At 44.7% G+C, this 19,574-nt stretch overlaps 1 protein-coding gene across 3 annotated transcripts in view; it reads left to right on the top strand.

Moving 5' to 3' along the window:
* SLC4A11 (solute carrier family 4 member 11) overlaps positions 1 to 19,574 on the top strand; it is a 128,066-nt gene that overhangs the window by 60,412 nt on the left and 48,080 nt on the right. For 2 of the 3 annotated variants that reach the window (XM_039368365.1, XM_039368367.1), the window contains exons 4-6: positions 2,139 to 2,185; positions 7,098 to 7,329; positions 9,245 to 9,326. In XM_039368365.1, coding sequence (XP_039224299.1) covers positions 2,139 to 2,185; positions 7,098 to 7,329; positions 9,245 to 9,326 — 361 coding nt within the window. The remainder of the gene's footprint in view (positions 1 to 2,138; positions 2,186 to 7,097; positions 7,330 to 9,244; positions 9,327 to 19,574) is intronic. The other variant, XM_039368366.1, reaches the window with a different exon arrangement.

The raw sequence follows: 19,574 nt of genomic DNA, 5'->3' as shown, positions 1-19,574 counted from the left end.
ACCATCTGTTTAGTGACGGTTCAAACTTAAAATGGCCGGAAAAAAGTGACTTAGGACCATTTTTCACCCTGAGCAACTGTTGGCAGCCACCCAAAGTCATGGGATTAAAATTGGGACGCTTGGCAACTGACAGCTGTGGCCAGAAACATTGTAAAATGGGGCAAACTCACTTACCAAATGGACACTTGGCAACTGACTCGTACTTATGTCAGTTGCAGCGTCCTAGGAATCACGTGATCCCCTTTTGCGACTTTCTGACATGCAAAAGCCAGATTCACTTAGCAACCGTGTAACTAGTTTAACAACTGCAGTGATTCACTTAACAGCTGTGGCCAGAAAGGTCATAAAATGGGGCAAAACTCACTTATCAACTGTCTCATTTAACAGCAAAGTCAACGGGGAAGGCAGATTCACTTAACAACCATGTTACTGACTGAAAAACTGCAGCAAGTCACTTCACAACTGCGGCCAGTGAGGTCGCAAAATGGGGGAAACTCACTTAACGACCATCTTGCTTAGCCGTAGAAAATGTTGGCCTCAGTTTGTGGTCGTAAGTTGAGGACTGCCTGCATCTTGCCAATTGGCATGTGGTTGGTTAAAAGGCATAACGATCTGAGTAAACATTTACCTCAGATCCAAATATTTTCTTCATCCGTTCGGAAATTTAAAAAAAGACGCCTTAACTTTGAGAATTCAGATAGTCCTTGACTCACGACCACAATTGACTCCAAAATTTCAGCTGCTAAGCGAGACTGTTATTAAGCAGGTTTTGCCCCGTTTTACGACCTTTCTTGCCTCCAGTTGTTAAGTGAATCACTGCAATTGTTCAGCTAGTCACACGGTTGTTAAGCGAATCTGTCTTCCACACTGACTTTGTTTGTCAGAAGGTCGCAAAAGTGGATCTTGTGATCCCAAGATATTGCATCCGTCATAAATACGAGTCAGTTGCCGAGTGTCCAAATTTTGATTATGTGACCCTGGGGATGCTGCAGTGGTCGTTAAGTGTGAAAAATTATTATAAGTCACTTTTTTCAGTGCCATTATAACTTTGAACGGTCACTAAATGAACGGTTGTAAGTCGAGGACTGCCTGTATCGAAATTTATAGCCCAAAATCTGTCTTGTGAGGGCTCCTCTGAGTCTCCTTGTCAAAGGAGCTGATAATTGAAATAATGTAATTTTTTTCCCCCTCAATTCAGGCTTTGTTTTCAAACGTGACCTGGATTTCTCCTTCCGGCAATACTAATTAATTGTATTTCTATTGAATTTCTCTGTGGTACTTAAGAAAAAAATATATATATATAATTTTTTTCCCCCTAGGAAAGAAGAAAAGATGGGAGAGCATAGCAAATATTTTTTTTTCTTCCATCGTTTTCGGTTAAAAAAAATAAGCTGGTGTTTTTTCACCGTGAATACCAAGCGAAATTTTACATTCTTCCTTCCGTGCGCAAAGAACTATTGATAATAATAATAATATTTAAAAGAGTTATAATTAAAATGATAGTTAAAATAGTTAAAACCTGGGAAGAAAGAGGAGACCCTGTCTTAAACCCTTACAATACAGTGAACCCCACAATGTATGTTTAGTCTTGCTGGTCTCATTCAGCCTACCTCAAAGGGCTGTTGTGGGATGAGACGCAAACTTCTACAGGTGGACCTTGTCTCACAACAATCCATTTACTGTCTGTTCAAAGTTACAACAGCACTGAAAAAAAGTGACTTACGACCGTTTTTCACAGTTACAACCTTTGCATCATCCCCCAAAATTCAGACGCTTGACAATTGACTCACATTTATGATGGCCGCAGTGTGAGTTGATCCGCTTTTGCAACCTTCTGACAATGGGGAAGCTAAATTCACTTAACAACCGGATTACTAACTTTAACAGCTGCAGTACTTCACTTAAAAAATTGTGAAAGATTGTTGCAAAACGGGGCCAAATTCACTTAACTAAAGTCTCTCTTAGCAATGGAAATTTGAGGCTTAATTGTGGTCATAAGTCGAGGACTGCCTGTATAGGCCAGTTTGAGCATAAAGCTGTCCCAAATGAACATCAGCCAACAGTTCAATCAATCAATCAATCAATCAATCCATCCATCCATTGGCAAATAAATAACTTTTCTCTTTTTTTTTTTTTAGCAGAAAGCGACGGCTCTGGGTGCGTTTTATTGCACACATCGAGAAAAGTAGGTACAATTCCACTTTAATTATCGTTCTGTCTCTCAGTCGTTCGGCTTTATAAAATATATAATATTTCCAAAAATACGGGCGTAAGCATGTTTTCTTAATTGTGGTCCTTAGTTTTGGGATCAGTTTTTGTGGTCTTCAGTTATCTTTTTATTTCAGCCTCCGATCTTCTCTCTTGTGGGCAGTTCTTGTATCTGAATTTTCCATAGGACAATGCGAACACACACATATATATATATACACATACATACATACAATTATTTTACAATATTGTGGCCTATTCTGGAACTACCCGGATGTCATTAGAAAAGGAGAACCAGCTTTCATTTCAGCTGAGAGAATCGATTGCACATCTGGATGGCATTCGATGGGCTTACAAGCATGGCCACTTTTAAAAATTAATACTGAAATTGGTGGGGTCTGACTTTACAACAGTTCATTTAGTGGCTGTTCAAAATTACAACAGCACACTGGAAAAAAGTTGATTTGTGACCGTTTTTCACACACCTTTGTAGCATCCTCGTGGTCACGTGATCAGAATTCAGATACTTGTCAGTTGACTCATATTTATGACCGTTGCAGTGTCCCTGGGTCATGGGGTCTCCTTTTGCGACAAGCAACGTCAGTCGGGAAGCCAGATTCACTTAATAATAACCTTGTTGCTAACCACAACTGTAGTGATTCACTTAGCAGTTGTGGCAAGAACGGTCATAAAACAGGGCAAAACTCACTTAACAACTGTCTTGCTTAGCAACAGGAATGTTGGACTCAGTGGTAAGGACTACCTGCATGCAGTCTTCTGCACTTTTGTGAGAACAAATCTTAGGGTATTTCTAAGTTGTTGGCCGGTTGTTGTCCATCCATCTGGAAAGTTCCTGGATTATAGATGTTCTGTGAGATGTTTCTCCTTGCAAGTAGGACCTTCTCCCAGAATCTGTGTGGTGGCCACCCCGGTCAGAAATTGTTGCGACATAGTTGTTATGACAAACGAGACGCCATAATTGTTATGAAAAATCAGTTGTCCCGCACACAAGGAGGAAATAACTCAAGGTTGTCTCAAAGGTGCTTTTTTTTCAGGAGACTTCCTTTGTTTTCTTTGAAGACGTTTCGCTTCTCATCCCAGAAGCTTCTTCCGCTCTGGCTGGATGGTGGGGAATGGAAAGATTTATACTCCTTGCAGACAGCTGGTCCTTTGCCTTCTTTTAGAGCAGTGGTTCTCAACCTGTGGGTCGGGACCCCATTTGGGGTCGAACGACCATTTCACAGGGGTCGCCAAACAACGCAGTCCGCCATTTTTCCCCCCTTTTCCTTAGCTGTGCTACTCCCTTTTATTCTATTGGCTTTGGAAAGCCAATAGAATAGAATCTCTTGAATAGAGTCTAATTCTAATGGCTTTCAAAAGCCAATAGGAATTGTCCAGGCTGTCTCTGCCCTGCTGAGCCCGCCAAAAGTCCCATTCTGCAAACGGTGCTGCACCAGTTGAGTAGTCCTCGACTTACGACCGGTTGAGTAATCCTTGACTTACGACCGGTTGGGGGGGGTCGCGGCATTAAAAAGGTTGAGAACCACTGTTTTGGAGAGTCGTGGAGGCCACTTGGAGGTTTGTCTGTCTGCTCAAATGGCCTCAACGACTCTCTAAAACACACATGTCAAAAACAAGGCCCGGGGGCTGGATGCGGCCCGCGAAGTGGTTTCATGCGGCCTGCGAAGCCATCCTGGAAACAGTGAGGGAACGGCCCCCGCTGCCTTGGCCCTGGCCCAGGCCAGCCGGGAGCCAATGTACAATTTTGTGGTGGCCCTCTATGCTGAAAAGCGTTCAGTCTTAGCTCCACAAGGCGGTCTGGAAACAACGAGGAACCAGCCCCTGCTGCTTTGGCCCCATCCCCTCGATACATGCTGGGGAGGGGTCACCCTTTGTGGGGAATGAAGAAATGCACCATCGCCTGGAAGTGGCCAGCAAATGGCCCTTGCCTACTTCACATATCCGGCTTGATGGGCTCTGCCCTGGTCCCCCCCCCTTCTGCCAGAGACCCTCACATCTGTCCCACTCCTGCCCAGGCCCCCACAGGCCCCCTTGATGCGAATGATGTAGAGCTGGCCACGCCCACCCAGTAGGCCACACCCACCCTGGCCACGCCCCCCCCCCAGGGCAACCGCAATGCTGATGCGGCCCTCAATGAAATTGAGTTTGACACCCCTGCTGTAAAAGGAGGCAAATGACCAGCGGTCTGCAAGGAGTATAAATCCTTCCCTCCCCCCACCATCCAGTCAGAGCCGAAGAAGCTTCTGGGATGAGAAGCGAAACGTCTTCAAAGGAAAAACAAGGCAGTCCGTCTGCCTCCTGGAACAGCACCTTTGGGACAGCCGTGACCTGGATGACGGAGAATCTCCATAGGCAAATCGCTCAAGAGTTGATTTTTAAGTAGAAAACACTCAAAATAGGAAAGACACTCCCAAGCTTTCCGCACTCGAAATGTTTGCCCGTGCATGGCATGCAGGCATTACGCCCTCGTCCGTCAGGGGGGATCCCAGATTTGGGAGGTCAACAGCAACGCCCGTACAAAAAGCAGGAGAAGACCCCGCTGGGCCATTAAATGTCTGTTGATATCCGTATCCTTTAATCAAAGCTTCGAAGCCCCATCCTGCCGGCTCACGCAGCGCTCTCATTTATGGGTTTCTATCCTATAGCTGCCGTCACATCTGTCCCCTTGGCCGAACTTGAGTAGCGCACGGAGGACTATAAAATGATTGCAGAGGAAAGTCCCGTTTCCTGCTGCACCAACGGCCGCTGCCAGTTTCCCCGTCGGACAGATGAAAAGGACTTTTCCTAAAGCGTTTAACCTCGTTGGCATTTGGGCCGTTCCCTGCAGCAGAGCCTTTGATGGGTTTGCTGGCTCCTGACATCGTTCGGGCTTTTCCGTCCACGGCCGGTAACGGGAGACGGGGCCCCAGGGACATGCAAAATTTTGTAATCTTTTGAGATAGGAGGTCCATCAAAGTTGGGTGGAGAAGGAAGCATCGCCCGATCCCGGCGGGCGGTTTTTATTGGGCTTGATGATGTTTTGCAAAGATTTAAGGTCAGTTACAAAAATTAGGGGCCCTGAGTGAAGACAGGCTGCTGGGGGAATTCTCGGGGTTGACGCCCACCCATCCTGCCAAGGTTGAGAAACACAATTTTTAGGGTCTAATACTGATAGTCCTCCCGTTAGGAGCACAATTGAATCCAAGGTTATTTGGTCTGGCTGTCAGGAAATTTCTCCTTTCTTTGCTCCCCCCCCCCCGATTGCACTTTCTTGTATTTGTTAAAATAAAACAAATACACTATATAGATTAGAGAAGGAAAATCAGTGAGGAAGGAAGGAAGGTAGAAAAGAAAGGAAGGATAGAGAAGGTAGAAAAGGAAGGAAAGAAGGTAGAAAAGGGAGGAAGGAAAGGAACAGGAAGGATAGAGAAAGTAGAAAAGGAAGGAAGGAAGAAGAAAAGGTAGAAAATGAAGAAAGGATAGAGAAGTTAGAAAAGGAAGGAAGGAAAGTGAAGGTAGAAAAGGAAGGAAAGAAGGTAGAAAAGGTAGAAAACAAAGAAAGGATAGAGAGAGTGGAAAGGAAGGAAGGAAAAAGGAAGGATAGAGAAGGTAGAAAAGAAAGGAAGGAAGGAAAGGAAGAATAGAAAAGGAAGGAAAGGAAATGAAAAAGGAGGAATAAAGATGGTAGAAAAAGAAGGAAAGAAGGTAGAAAAGAAAGGAAGGAAAGGAAAAAGGAAGGATAGAGAAGGTAAAAAAGGAAGGAAAGAAGGTAGAAAAGAGGGAAGAAGGAAGGAAGGAAAGGAAGAAAGGATGAAGAAAGTAGAAAAGAAAGGAAGGAAGAAGGTAGAAAAGGAAGAGGATAGAGAAGATAGAAAAGGAAGAAAAAAGGTAGAAAAGAAAGAGGAAAGGAAGAAAGGATGGAGAAAGTAGAAAGGAAGGAAGAAGGTAGAAAAGGAAGAAAGGATAGAGAAGGTAGAAAAGGAAGGAAGGAAAGGAAAGAAAAAAGGAAGAATAAAGAAGGTAGAAAAGGAAGGAAAGAAGGTAGAAAAGAAAGGAAGGAAAGAAGGAAGGAAGGAGAAAGTAGAAAAGAAAGGAAGGAAGAAGGTAGAAAAGGAAGAAAGGATAGAGAAGATAGAAAAGGAAGGACAGAAAGGGAAAAAGGAAGGAGGGTATATCAATAAAGTGTTATTTGGGGGAGGGGGAAGCCAAATACTACAAAATGTAAATTTCTGGTTGGCCCTGAGTGTGTAGCTGCACAGGTGGTAACTATCAGGAAAAGACAAATGGGCGCCTTAGAAATACTCATCAGTGATTTGAAGGGCCCATTTGTTAACGAATTCTCAACCTGACCAGTTTTCCTTCCCCTTAAGGTTTCAAAGTGCAGCGAGCACCGTCTCCTCCCTGCATGTCTATTCAGGAAGTCCTCGACTTACGTCCTTTTTGTTTAGGGACCGTTCAAACTTACAGCCGCCCTGAAAAAAAGCAACCAATGTCCATTTTTTTTCGATCCGTCGCAGCCTCCCCACGGTCACGTGGCCAAAATTCAGGCTCGTGTTTACGACAGTCGCAGTGCCCCGTGTGTGTGTGTGTGTGTGTGTGTGTGTGTCACTTTCATTTGAATCATGTTTGAACGTCGATACCTTTTTATCTCCATAAGCCACCAGAATTACCTTAACGGTAAGAGGGGCAGCCCGTCAAATTTTTAAATAAATAAATTGTCACTCGATAGCGAAACGAGCGGAACACAAATTCCGTAAATAAATTCATTAGCCGCTCTCTTTGGACTCGCCCCAGGTGACGGTGTGTTGTGTTTCTTCCAGAGTTGTGGCTTGAATGAGACACCAACGCCATGCCCTGTTTCTGTGTTTTGTTTTGTTTTTTCCTTGCAGTACCTAAAATTAAAGAATTTTGAAGAGGAGGTCAGAGCCCACCGCGATCTGGACGGCTTCCTGGCCAGAGCGAGCATCATTCTGGACGAGACGGCCACGTCACTGGACGACGTTTTGCGGGAGATGTTAAAACACTTTGCCGAAGACTCCGACAACTCAGAGCCGAGCTGCAACTTTGACAAAATTATGAGCACTTTATTCACCGATTCGGGGACCCCCAGAGAGGGGAATGGTACAATTTCCTTCTCGTTTGTCTAGGCTGGGGAAAATGTGGGTGATTTTTTTTCGTAGGATGTTGGCGTTCTGGGTACCCCCTTCCCAATCCATGGTAGTATAATAATAATAATAATAATAATAATAATAATAATAATAATAATAATAATAATAATAATAATAAGTAGTAGTAGTAGTAGTAGTAGTAGTAGTAGTAGTAGTAGTAGTAGTAGTAATTGGAAGGGATCTTGGAGGTCATCTAGTCCAACCCCCTGCTCAGGCAGGAAACCCTATACCAGTGATGGCGAACCTTTCAGAGACTGAGTGCCCAAACTGCAACCCAAAACCCACTTATGCATCGTCGGGTGCTGGGTGGGTGTGGCCCATAGGGTGGGTGTGGCCCATTGGGTGGGCGTGGCTGCAGTGGTAACAGCAGACTGGGTGGGACTAAAAACGTCAATCAATCAATTCCAACTTTGCAATATCTTTTTTTTTCTGCAAGAAGTTGAAACTGATTGATTGGATTTTTTTTTTTTTTTGTACACAGCGGCGGAGGCCTAAAGCGAAAAGGATTTATGAAACCCAGCTGAAGGCCTAGGACTGGGGTGATGGCGCGCGTGCCCACAGAGAGGGCTCTGAGTGCCGCCTCTGGCACCCGTGCCATAGGTTCGCCACCACTGATCTATACCATTTCGGACAAATGGCTGTCCAGTCTCTTCTTAAAAACTTCCAGTGTTGGAGCATTTACTGCTTCTGGAGGCAGGTAGTTCCACTGGTTAATTGTTCTGACTGTCAGGAAGTTTCTCCTTCGTTCTAGGTTGCTTCTCTCCTTGATTAGTTTCCACCCGTTGCTTCTTGTCCTGCCTTCAGGCGCTTTGGAGAATAGCTTGACTCCCTCTTCTTTGGGGCAGCCCCTGAGATACTGGACCACTGCTATCATGTCACCCCTTTCACTGTCCATCTCTAATGTTGGAAAATGCCCACAGTTGATCCTGGGATTCCTCTGCGCCTTAATTTACATGGAATATAGAAAATAGAACCTCAGGGCTGGAAGTAGGGACCTTGGAGGTCTTCTAGTCCAACCCCATGCTCAACTCATGACCGCTGTCGAATGATTATCCAGCCTCTTTTTGAAAAATGTAAGACGAGGGATTTCAGCCTCTTCTCCAAAGCACCTGATGGCAGGACAAGAAGCAACGGGTGGAAACTCATCAAGGGGAGAAGCAACCTGGAATTAAGGAGAAATTTCCTGATAGAACAATTCATCAGTGGAACAACCTGCCTCCAGAAGTTGTGGGTGCTCCAGTGTTGGAAGTTTTTAAGAAGAGATTGGACAGCCATTTGTCTGAAATGGTATAGGGTGTCCTGCTCGAGCAGGGGGCTGGACTAGAAGACCTCCAAGGTCCCTTCCAAGTCTGTCATTCTGTATCCTGTTGAAGTTCAGGACTAGGGGTGACATGATGGCAGTGGTCCAGTATCTCAGGGGCTGCCCCAAAGAAGAGGGAGTCAAGCTATTCTCCAAAGCCCCTGAAGGCAGGACAAGAAGAAACGGATGGAAACTCATCAAGGAGAGAAGCAACCTAGAACTATGGAGAAACTTCCTGACAGTGAGAACAATTAACCAGTGGAACTACCTGCCTCCAGAAGCGATGAATGCTCCAACACTGGAAGTTTTTAAGAAGAGATTGGACAATCCTTTGTTTGAAATGGTATAGGGTCTCTTGCTTGAGCAGGGGGTTGGACTAGATGACCTCCAAGCCGCCTCCCAACTCTGTTACTCTGAAAATTTCCAGTGATGGAGATTACAAGCAAAACACCGGAAGACCAAATTTTCTATAGGTTTCTGGCAAACGTGGAGTGAACTTAAAGGCAACTGTATATGTAAAAGGAATCAAAATTATTATTATTATTTTCTTTTTTGTTCTTTCGAACAGTTCACCTTTTATCGGACACAATTCAGGGGGTGACCGCCACAGTCACCGGGATCCAGTATCAGCAGTCGTGGCTCTGTATCATGTAAGTGTTTTGTCCAAAAGATTCAACCGTAACATTTTGGTGCAATTGAGGCTGTATCTTATCGAATCTTTTTTGTTTTGTGATTTAAAAATACTTTCTTGGTTTTTAACAATAACCATCTCTAGTGCCTGGTGTACGGCGTGCTGTCTTGGTTTATAGCAGTGTTTCTCAACCTTGACCATTTTAAGGCAGGTGGACTTCAACTCCCAGAATTCCACAGCCAGCATTGCTGGCTGTGGAATTCTGGGAGTTGAAGTCCACCTGCCTTAAAATGGTCAAGGTTGAGAAACACTGGTTTATAGATTTGGGGGGGGGGAGACAATAATAATTAACCGTCAGTAATGGTTAAATTTGATAATTCCATAATTAGTATATTAATTAATAATATATTTCTTTGATCTTCCCTTCTCCCGTTTGCATTCTCCTTCTTCAACCTTTAACAAGAGGGGGGGGGAGAGAGAGAGAGAGAGAGAGAAATGCAACAATGCATTAACGTTATAAAAGGGCTTAATTTTTCCAGTTCGCTAGTTTATAATCCCACCATTGTGCACGGGAATAAAAATTTCAAGAGTACAAAATGTTCCAGGGTAACGTCAGCTCAAGAGGCTGTACCTGAAAGAGGGTTTAGGTTTGAGGTCCCTTGTTAATAAGTTGGCCCTCCGATAGAAGAGACTGTAGCTCAGGGTTGGACTGTGGGGTCCTTGGTGCTCTCTGAGCTTGGTGGGTCTTCTTGCAGACGTCTCATGACCGAACTGGGTAACATCATCAGTGATAGAAGGGAATGAGATTTGTGGAAAGGAGGAGGAGGAGGAGGGAGGAGGACTGCAGGATCCTTAGTGCTCTGTGATCTGGATTGTTTTCTTGTAGACATCTCATGACCCAACTAGGTAACATCATCAGTGATAGAAGGGAATGAGATTTGTGGAGAGAAGGAGGACTGCAGGATCCCTAGTGCTCTCTAACCATGGTTGTTTTCTTGCAGACGTCTCATTACCCAACTAGGTAACATCATCAGTGATACAAGGGTGTGGGGTTTGCAGAGAGGAGGAGGAGGAGGAGGACTGAGTGGTTTTGATGCTCTCTTAGCGACAGAAACGTTGGGCTCAGTTTTGGTCCTAAGCCGAGGACTACCTGAATTCCCAACTTCATTTTGTGCATTTGTTTCATCACCTTCCTCTTAATTAACATTTATGTGGGCAGCGAAAATAAAAGAAGAAGCATAGCTCAGAGTAACATTTCTTAATTTTATGGAGTTTTCTTTGTTCAGTTTTTCATCTGAGAAGCTTCCCTTTCGGCTCAGCCATTGTGTTCTTTAAAGCCAAATTGTTCTTCAATAGAAAAGGGAGGAATACGGTGCCAGCAGCACCTGCTGAAACAGAATAAAACAATGGCGCAGAGAACAAAATGCACAACTTTTCAGCCCTTTGGAAGCCGTTGAATTTTTAAAGCTTTTACATACACTCTACTTACCTTTTTTTTTTTTTGGTACCGTGGGAGAGAAAATAACGAAGGAACAAATTTCTTTCCTTTAGAAATGCAAAATAACAGAAATTTGAATATATTTTATGACCTCCAGGGTTTCAACAGACACATTGTCCTTGACTTAAGAACTACAATTGGGGCCCGAAATTTCTTTGCTGAGCAAAGTGGTCATTAAGTGAATTGCACCTGATTTTAGGACCTTTTTCGGCCAGGGTTGTTAAGCAAATGACTGCATTTGTTAAGTGAATCCTGCAGTCGTTAAGCGAATCCAGCTTTCCCTGTTGGCTTTGCTGGGAAGTCACAAATGGGGTGTCATGGTTCCGACAGATGAAACTCTTCGAAAGAACTTCGAGGCATTGTTTACCTTAAAGAACCTTTTATTCGCGTAGCATAATATCGGCACTACACAACAGAAGCCAAAAACTGAATTCCCCTCCCCTGGACACCTAGTATCAAAGCACAATTCCCTCCTCCAAATAATAGTCATAAATCACATTCCCCAATTAGCTTGAAGTGCGGGCTTCTTCTACAGTTCTCCAGCCTGTGAAATCCTTATCAGCTCTGGTTACAATAACCTTGATTCTCCCGCTAGGTTTAGTGTTGTTATGTCTAGCTGGACTCTCATTCACATTCTCCCCCCCCCCCCAGCATCATCTAACTCGGCAACTGGTTCGTATTTATGACGGTCGCCGTATCCCTGGGCTCACCTGATCCCCTTTTGCGGCCTTCCGACAAACCAAGTCAATGGGAGAGCCCGATTCACTTAACAACCGTGTTACTGACTTAACGACGGCAGTGGTTCACTTAACTTTGGCAAGAAAGCTTGTAAAATTGGGGGGGAGACGGGAAACCTCACTTAACCAACGCCTCGCTTAGCCACGGAAATATTTGGGCTCCCTTGTTGTAAGTCGAGGACTACGGGTAACCTGGAAAAAGTTGGGGGTGCACAGCAGACATTGAAGTAAGTCAACCGGCTTGGCAGTTTCCATAAGCTTTGCACTCTTCCCTTCTTAGCCACAGAAACGTTGGACCCAATCGTGGTCGTAAGGCGAGGAATATCTGTGCGCTTTTGAGTCCCAAACGTTCTTGGATTCAAAACACCCCGTTTTTGAGCACTGCGCCGATGCTTCAGGTGCCAACGTGGGCTTTTCGCATTCTGGAGACAGTTTCAATTATGTAGAGACAATTTGGGGCTGAAAAGACAATTTTAGCTTCTTCCTGGCTGCGAGTGAGAAGGCCTCGCTTAACAAGTCCCCAAGTGAGGTGTGGGCAAAATGTCTGCTGACACATATGTACACAAGTTACCTACAGCCAGGAACGATCACTGCCAAAAAAAAAAAAATGAAAAAATTAAGTTGAACTTAAATCGAGACGTCTTAGAGCAGGAGGGTGACCAACCCCCGGGCTGTGAACCGGTACCGGGCCGTGGCATGCTGGCAACCGGTCCACACAAACAAGCAAAGCCCCATCCGTGGGATGTAGGCAACACACAAAACCACGCACCCTCCGGTTTGTGGAAAAACCTCTCTCCACGGAACCGAGGTGGCGCAGCAGTTCGAGTGCAGTACTGCAGGCCACTTTAGCTGACTGTGTTCAGCAGGTCAGCGGTTCAAATCTCACCGGCTCAAGGTTGACTCAGCCTTCCATCCTTCCGGGGTAGGTAAAATGAGGACCCAGATTGTTGGGGGCAATGTAAATATATATATATATATATATATATATATATATATATATATATATATATATATATATATATACATTGTTTACTGGTGTACACCGCTTAGAGAGTGCTTGCACTTAAAGCGGCATATAAGTCTCATAAATAAATAAATAAATAAATAAATAAATAAATAAATAAATAAATAAATAAACCGGTCCCCGGTACCCCAAAGATTGGGGGCCTCTGCCTTAGAGCAGGAGAGTGTCCAGCCTTGGCAACTTTTAAGACTTATGGACTTCAGCTCCCAGAATTCCCCAGCCAGCCATGTTAGTGGGGGTGGTGGGGAAGCCAGATTGGCGTCATGGCCTCTTGATCTGCTTAATAACAACTGTGGCGAGAAAGGTCGTCAAATGGAGCAAAGCTCACTTCAGCTGCTTTGCTTAGCACGAAAAATGTGGGGCTCCGTTGTGGGCGTCAGTCGAGGACTACTTGTATATTCTGCCCCTCCCCCTTAGAAAAAAAAGGACAGTTTTAGCCAAGGAATATCTTTAATTCAGGGACTATTGCACAATTTTCAGGATCTATGGCAGGGGTAGGCAACCTTGGCTCTTTTATGACTCGTGGACTTCAGCTCCCAGAATTCCTGAGCCAGCCATGCTGAGGGGAAAGGGAGAGGTTTCCAAGCTGAGCTGTGCTGGCTCAGGAATTCTGGGAGTTGAAGTCCACGAGTCATGAAGGGGCCATTGTTCCCCCATGCTGGCTCAGGAATTTTGGGAGTTGAAGTCCACGAATCATGAAGGGGCCATAGTTTCCTCATGCTGGCACAGGAATTGTGGGAGTTGAAGTCCACAAGTCATAAAAGTGCCAAGGTTGTCTCCCCCTTGCCTAGGGGAAATATATAACATGTGGATCTTTTTCAATCTTTTATTTTTTGAGCTGTTCTCTGTACAAGTCGTCCCTGACTGACTGACGACTGTTTCTTGAGTGACTCTTCAGAGTTACGACAACATGGAAAAAAGTGACTTATGGCCATTTTTCACACTTAATGACCGTTGCTGCATCCCCGTGGTCACGGGATCAAAATTCCGTTGCTTGGCAACTGACTCCTATTTACGACGGTCGCCGTGTCCCTGGGGGATCACGTGATCCCCTTTTGCCACCTTCCGACAAGCAAAGTCCATGGAGGAAATGCAGATTCACTTCACAACCGTGCCACTAACTTAACGACTGCAGGGATTCACAACATCAGTGACAAAGGTCGTAAAACGAGGCAAAACTCAACTATTTTTCTCACTTAGAGACAGAAATGGTTGTTGGGCTCCCTTGTGGTCGTAAGCCGAGGACTGCCTGTGTAGTTCACGTTCCTGCCGCAGTTCCTAAGGAGTTAATCCGAGTCTCGCTTTGTCTTTTAACGAAATGCCAGACCCTGAGAATTCAAGAAAAGAAGCAACAATGCAAATATTAAATTAGTCTTCCAAGATCATGTTCTAAAGAGATTCTTCATCTTTAATTAGTTTTTTTTTTCTCTCTTGTCACTTTGATGATAGGAGAGAGGCTTTTTATTGTGCAAATGTTCTCTTTAATTAAATGCAGGTAACTCGTTTTACTATAAGGATTGGCATAATTGGTTTATACTGAGTAATGCAGGAGCTGGCTAATGTTTTCTCGGAGTTTTAGGAAGGGCTTAGGAAGCAAAAAAAAAAAAACAAAACTTGTAGTCCAGAGACATTCTCCTATATTTTGGTTTTCTGCCGCTGCTCGTCGATTTGAAGGGGAGAAAAAATAGACAATTGGGATGTTTTCAGAGCAGGAGGGGGGATCTGGTCCTTTTTTAACAGGGAAGTGGCCCAAGATTGTACTGTATGTGTTTTCACTTCCAAAAAACAGCCCTGTAAGATGGGCTGGGCTGAGAGTGGGTGACTGGCCGAAGGTCGCCAAGCTGACTTTCATGCCTAAGACAGGACTATAACTCCCACTCTCCTGGTGATTAGCCACAAATCACCCAGCCAGCTTTCATGCCTAAGGAGAGACTATAACTCCCAGTCTCCTAGTGATTGGCCCAAAGTCACCCAGCCATGTGTAAGGTGGGGGTAGAACTGACCATTTCCTGGTGATTGTCCCAACGTCACCCAGCCAGCTTTCATGCCTAAGGTGAGACTATAACTCCCAGTCTCCTGGTGATTGGCCCAAAGTCATCCAGCCATGTGTAAGGTGGGGGTAGAACTCAACGTTCCTGGTCATTGGCCCAAAGTCACCCAGCCAGCTTTCATGGCTAAGGCGGACTAGAACTCACCGTCTCCTGGTGATTGTCCCAAAGTCACCCGGCCAGCTTTCATACCTAAGGTGAGACTATAACTCCCAGTCTCCTGGTGATTGGCCCAAAGTCACCCAGCCATGTGTAAGGTGGGAGTAGAACTGACCATTTCCTGGTGATAGTCCCAAAATCACTCAGCCAACTTTCATGCCTAAGGTGAGACTATAACTCCCAGTCTCCTCGTAATTGGCCCAAAGTCACCCCTACAGCTTTTTTGTGTCTTGCAGTGCGGCAGTGGTCCATGTTTGTGTCTTCGCAGTGTGGTGGCAGCCGGTTTTGGCATCCTGCAATGCAGCAATGGCCCGTTTCCGCGCCCCACAGTGCAACGTCCATTTTTTGTGCCTTGCAGCGCAGCGGCATCCCATTTTCACACACTGGCCAGCCTGTCTTGCTAATGGGCCGTGGCGACCGGACGTGGCCCACAGGTGGGGGACCCCTGTTCAAGTCCAATCCCTTGCTCCAGCAGTGATGGAGGGACAATGCATATGGGGGCCTCCTTTGAGAAGGGGTTGGACTAGAAGACCTCCAGGCCTTCCAAACGCCATTCTTCTGCATGGAATTGGCAAACGGCCACTTGGCTTTTGGGCAAGCCATTTGTCTCTGGGTGACACATTTTTCCCATCTCCGCGTGAGGCATAAATGCACCGAGAAGCCTTGAATTATCTCTGCAAGCGATTCAAAAGCAATTTTATGCCTCCTGCGTGGAGGGAAGGCAACGTCTACATTAGCGGGACTGCATTTCCCGGCATAATCCAGGTCATTATCAAACAATGGTTTTAAAACAGCAGGTTTTTTTTTTATTTATTTCCAAAGGGCCAGAAACATCATGATTTAATGCTCAGCTAAGCCCTGCGGTGATATAAGTGGTGTATCTGTTTTCCATTATTTATTTTTTTTGGTTTTCTCTTATTGCTGGGGGAAGATGCCCTGGAGCAATGAATTCATAACTCAACTACGGTGTGAAACACTATGCAGTCATACCATAAGACTATTATACCTGCTGGGAGTTCCACCTCATTTCTCAGCAAAGTCCTCCTATGATTCAATTAATTTATTTTATTTACTGCTTTATAGATCGCTTTTATTGTTACAAATAGGGTGGCAACGATACCTAAAGTTCCTTCCCCCTGCTATTTTCCCCACAATAACAACCCTCTGAAATGAGTCGGGCTAAGAGAGAGGGACTGGCCCAAAGTCAGCCAGCCGGCTTTCATGGCTAAGGGGACACTAGAACTCACTGTCTCCTGGCGATTGGCTCAAAGTCACCCAGCCGGCTTTCATGGCTAAGGCGGGACTAGAACTCACCGTCTCCTGGCAATTGGCCCAAAGTCAGCCAGCCGGCTTTCATGGCTATGCTGACTCAGGAATTCTGGGAGTTGAAGTCCATGAGTCATAAAAGAGCCGAGGTTGCCTACTCTTGCCCTATACCATTCCAGATGTGGAGAATTCGACTTACGTCCACAATGGAGCCCGAAATTTATGTTGCTCAGTAAGACAGTTGTTCAGGGAGCTTGGCCCCACTTTGCGAAGCTGCTTCCCACCGTTGTTAAGTGAATCGCCGCAGTCATGAAGTTAGTCGCACGGTTGTTAAGCGGATCTGGCTTCCTCGTCGACTTTGCTTGTCAGAAGGTCACAAAAATCGGATCACGTGACCCCCGGGACACTGCAACCGTCGTAAGTACAGGCCAGTTGCCAAGCGTCTCAGTTTTGATCACGTGACTAAAAGGAGGTGCAAATGCCCGTAAGTAGGAAAAAAAACAGTCATTAGCTTTGAACGGTCATTAAATGAACAGTGGTAAGTCAAAAGGAGGCTTAACTTTTTCGAAAGAAAATAAAATCAAGTTGAACGAAACATTGCTAACACGCTTGTGAAGTGGATCTGGTTTCCCCATCGGCTTTTCGTTTCAGATGGTCACAAAAGAGGGATCACATGACCTCCGGAACACTGCAACCGTCATCAATACGAGTCAAGTTGCCCAAGTGTCCCAATTTTGATCAGTGAGCATGGGATTGCTGAAACGGTCGTAGGTCTGAAATGGTATAGGGTTTCCTGCCTGAGCAGGGGGTTGGACTAGATGACCTCCAAGGTCCCTTCCAACTTTATTATTATTATTATTATTATTATTATTATTATTATTATGTGTGAAAAACGATCACAAGTCACTTTTTTCAGTGCCATTACAACTTTGAACGGTCACTAAACAAACTGTCGTAAGTGGAGGACGAGCCGCAAGGAGGGAGGTCTCTTGGATATCACTTCAACCCTTGGGATTTGGCGTGACACAATCACCCACTGTAAATCTGGAATATTCGTATCTTATTGGAGGCCTTAAGTGACCTGAAAACCCATCATCCACCCCCAAGCCCTTGCTGTCTACTGAAGCTAGCAGCAGCGGAGATGTCATAGCCGGGCTCAAAAAATAAAATCACATTAAGGATGAAATTCAGGGTCCTGACAAGGCTTTATGAGAAGCATCTGAAGTGCGAAGTGAAGTTCTCACATTTGTCAGAAGTAAAAAAAAAACAGAAAATAAAACTTGATGGCAGAGCTGTCCGTTACAAAACGAAAGCAGATGGAAACGGGGCTCTCAGCCCCCCAAAATGAAGGCAATCCAACACTCTGGATTGGGCCAGCGAGAGAGGTGAAAATTTGTACCCTGAATTGACTATAAATAGCTCCAAAGAGCCACGAGAGTCGCTGAAATTCTTTCATAATTGTTTTTTTAGGTTTTTTTGACGACGTAACCCCTTGTCAAAAGTTCTTGGATGTTGGCGTGGCTAAAATGGTTCCTGTCTGGACAGCAGGCAGAAGGATGACATTCGGTTTTCACCCAATCCAGCTTGGGTTTTAGAGAGATTGAAAAAAGACATTTCTGGAGAAATTCAAACTCCAGGGAAGAAAATAGCCTAGGCCAGAAAAGGGCCTAGGCCAGAGGTAGGCCTAGGTCTAGGCTACTTTATGACTTGTGGACTTCAACTCCCAGAATTCCTGAGCCAGCCACACTGAGGGGAAAGGGAGAGGTTTCCAAGCTGAGCCATGTTGGCTCAGGAATTCTGGGAGTTGAAGTCCATGAGTCATAAAGCGGCCTAGGCCAGGAGTGGGCAAGCTTGGCTCTTTATGACTCGTGGACTTCCAACTCCCAGGATTCCTGAGCCAGCCACGCTGAGGGGAAAGGGAGAGGTTTCCAAGCTGAGCCATGCTGGCTCAGGAATTCTGGGAGTTGAAGTCCATGAGCCATAAAGCGGCCTAGGCCAGGGGTGGGCAAGCTTGGCTCTTTATGACTCGTGGACTTCAACTCCCAGGATTCCTGAGCCAGCCATGCTGAGGGGAAAGGGAGAGGTTTCCAAGCTGAGCCATGCTGGCTCAGGAATTCTGGGAGTTGAAGTCCACAAATCATAAAGCAGTCATGGTTCCCTACCTCTGGCCTAGGGCATTATATTCTACACAGGAGTATTTTGTTTTACTTACAACAATTCATTTAGTGACCGTTCGAAGTTTACAACAGCACTGAGTTGCGACCGTTTTCACACTTAACGGTCATTGCAGCATCCCTGCGGTCAGGTGGTCAGAATTCAGCCACTTGGCACCTTGACTCGTATTTATGACGGTCGCAGTGTCCCAGGGGGATCCCATGATCCTCTTTTGCGATTGTCTGACAAGGAAAGTCAATGGGGGAAAATCGGGGTCACTTAACAACCAGGTTAGTAACGTTTAGCTGAACTGGGTTTTATTTTGAAAAAGTCAAGCCTGCCGTAGTACAGGTAGTCCTTGACTTACAACAGTTCATTTAGTGACCATTTCAAAGTCACTGAAAAAAACGACTTAAATCGTTTTCACACTTACGACCGTTGCAGGGTCCCTGCGGTCACGTGATCAAAATTCAGACGCTTGGCAACTGGCATGTATTTGCGACGGTTGCATCCTCAATCACGTATGTTTAGGTGTGCGTCATGTATGTGTTTCACTTTGAGAGCGGGCAACTAAATTTCATTTTTGATGTGTGCCATTGTGCCCACAATAAAAAAAATGACAATAAAGGTTATCTTATCTTATATCTTATCTCTCTTATCATCTTATCTTATCTTTTTGCAACCTCTGACCAGCAAAGTCAATGGGGGAAGCCAGATTCACTTAACAATTCTGTTTTTTTTAAAATGTTTTATTGATTTTCTAATTCTACATTTAAGTATTTAAAAAGCAATGGGGCGGCTGAGTTAATCAAATACAAATACAATGAAATGCAAATACCTTTAGTGCAAGTCTCAAACTACCCCATTAAATATGTCCTCTCTTTTCCCCTTAGTATTTACTGTCTCCTATTTAAACTAATGCAGTTCTTATTATATCAATTAAATAAAAATAACATTCTTGCATTTATCGATAATGTTTAGCTTATACATATCCTGGTTATTTTATTTTAACATTCAGTCTTTATAGACAATCAATGTCCCAATTAGTTTTTCCCAGTTTTTAGTTTCCCATTAATATTCACTTAACAAGCCTGTTACTCACTTAATAACTGCAGTGACTCACTTAACAACTGTGGCAAGACAGATCATAAAACCAGGCAAAGCTTAACTTAACAAATATCTTGCTTAGCGACAGAAATTATGGTCATAAGTCGTAATGTTTTTCAGTAGAGCAGGATGTTTTGAGGTTCACAACGTTTCCTAAAAGGAAAAAAAAACCCTGCATTTTTTTTCCCTGGTCCAAGATCGGATAAACATGATTGCTATTGAATAAAAATGGAAGCCGTTGCCTTAGTGGATGCAAAGAACGAAACCCTGAATT

Source organism: Crotalus tigris, unplaced genomic scaffold (genome assembly GCF_016545835.1).
Source record: "Crotalus tigris isolate CLP2741 ecotype Arizona unplaced genomic scaffold, ASM1654583v1 scf7180000020772.1195989, whole genome shotgun sequence".
Lineage (NCBI taxonomy): Eukaryota > Metazoa > Chordata > Lepidosauria > Squamata > Viperidae > Crotalus > Crotalus tigris.
This window is presented reverse-complemented; position numbering and strand designations above follow the sequence as displayed.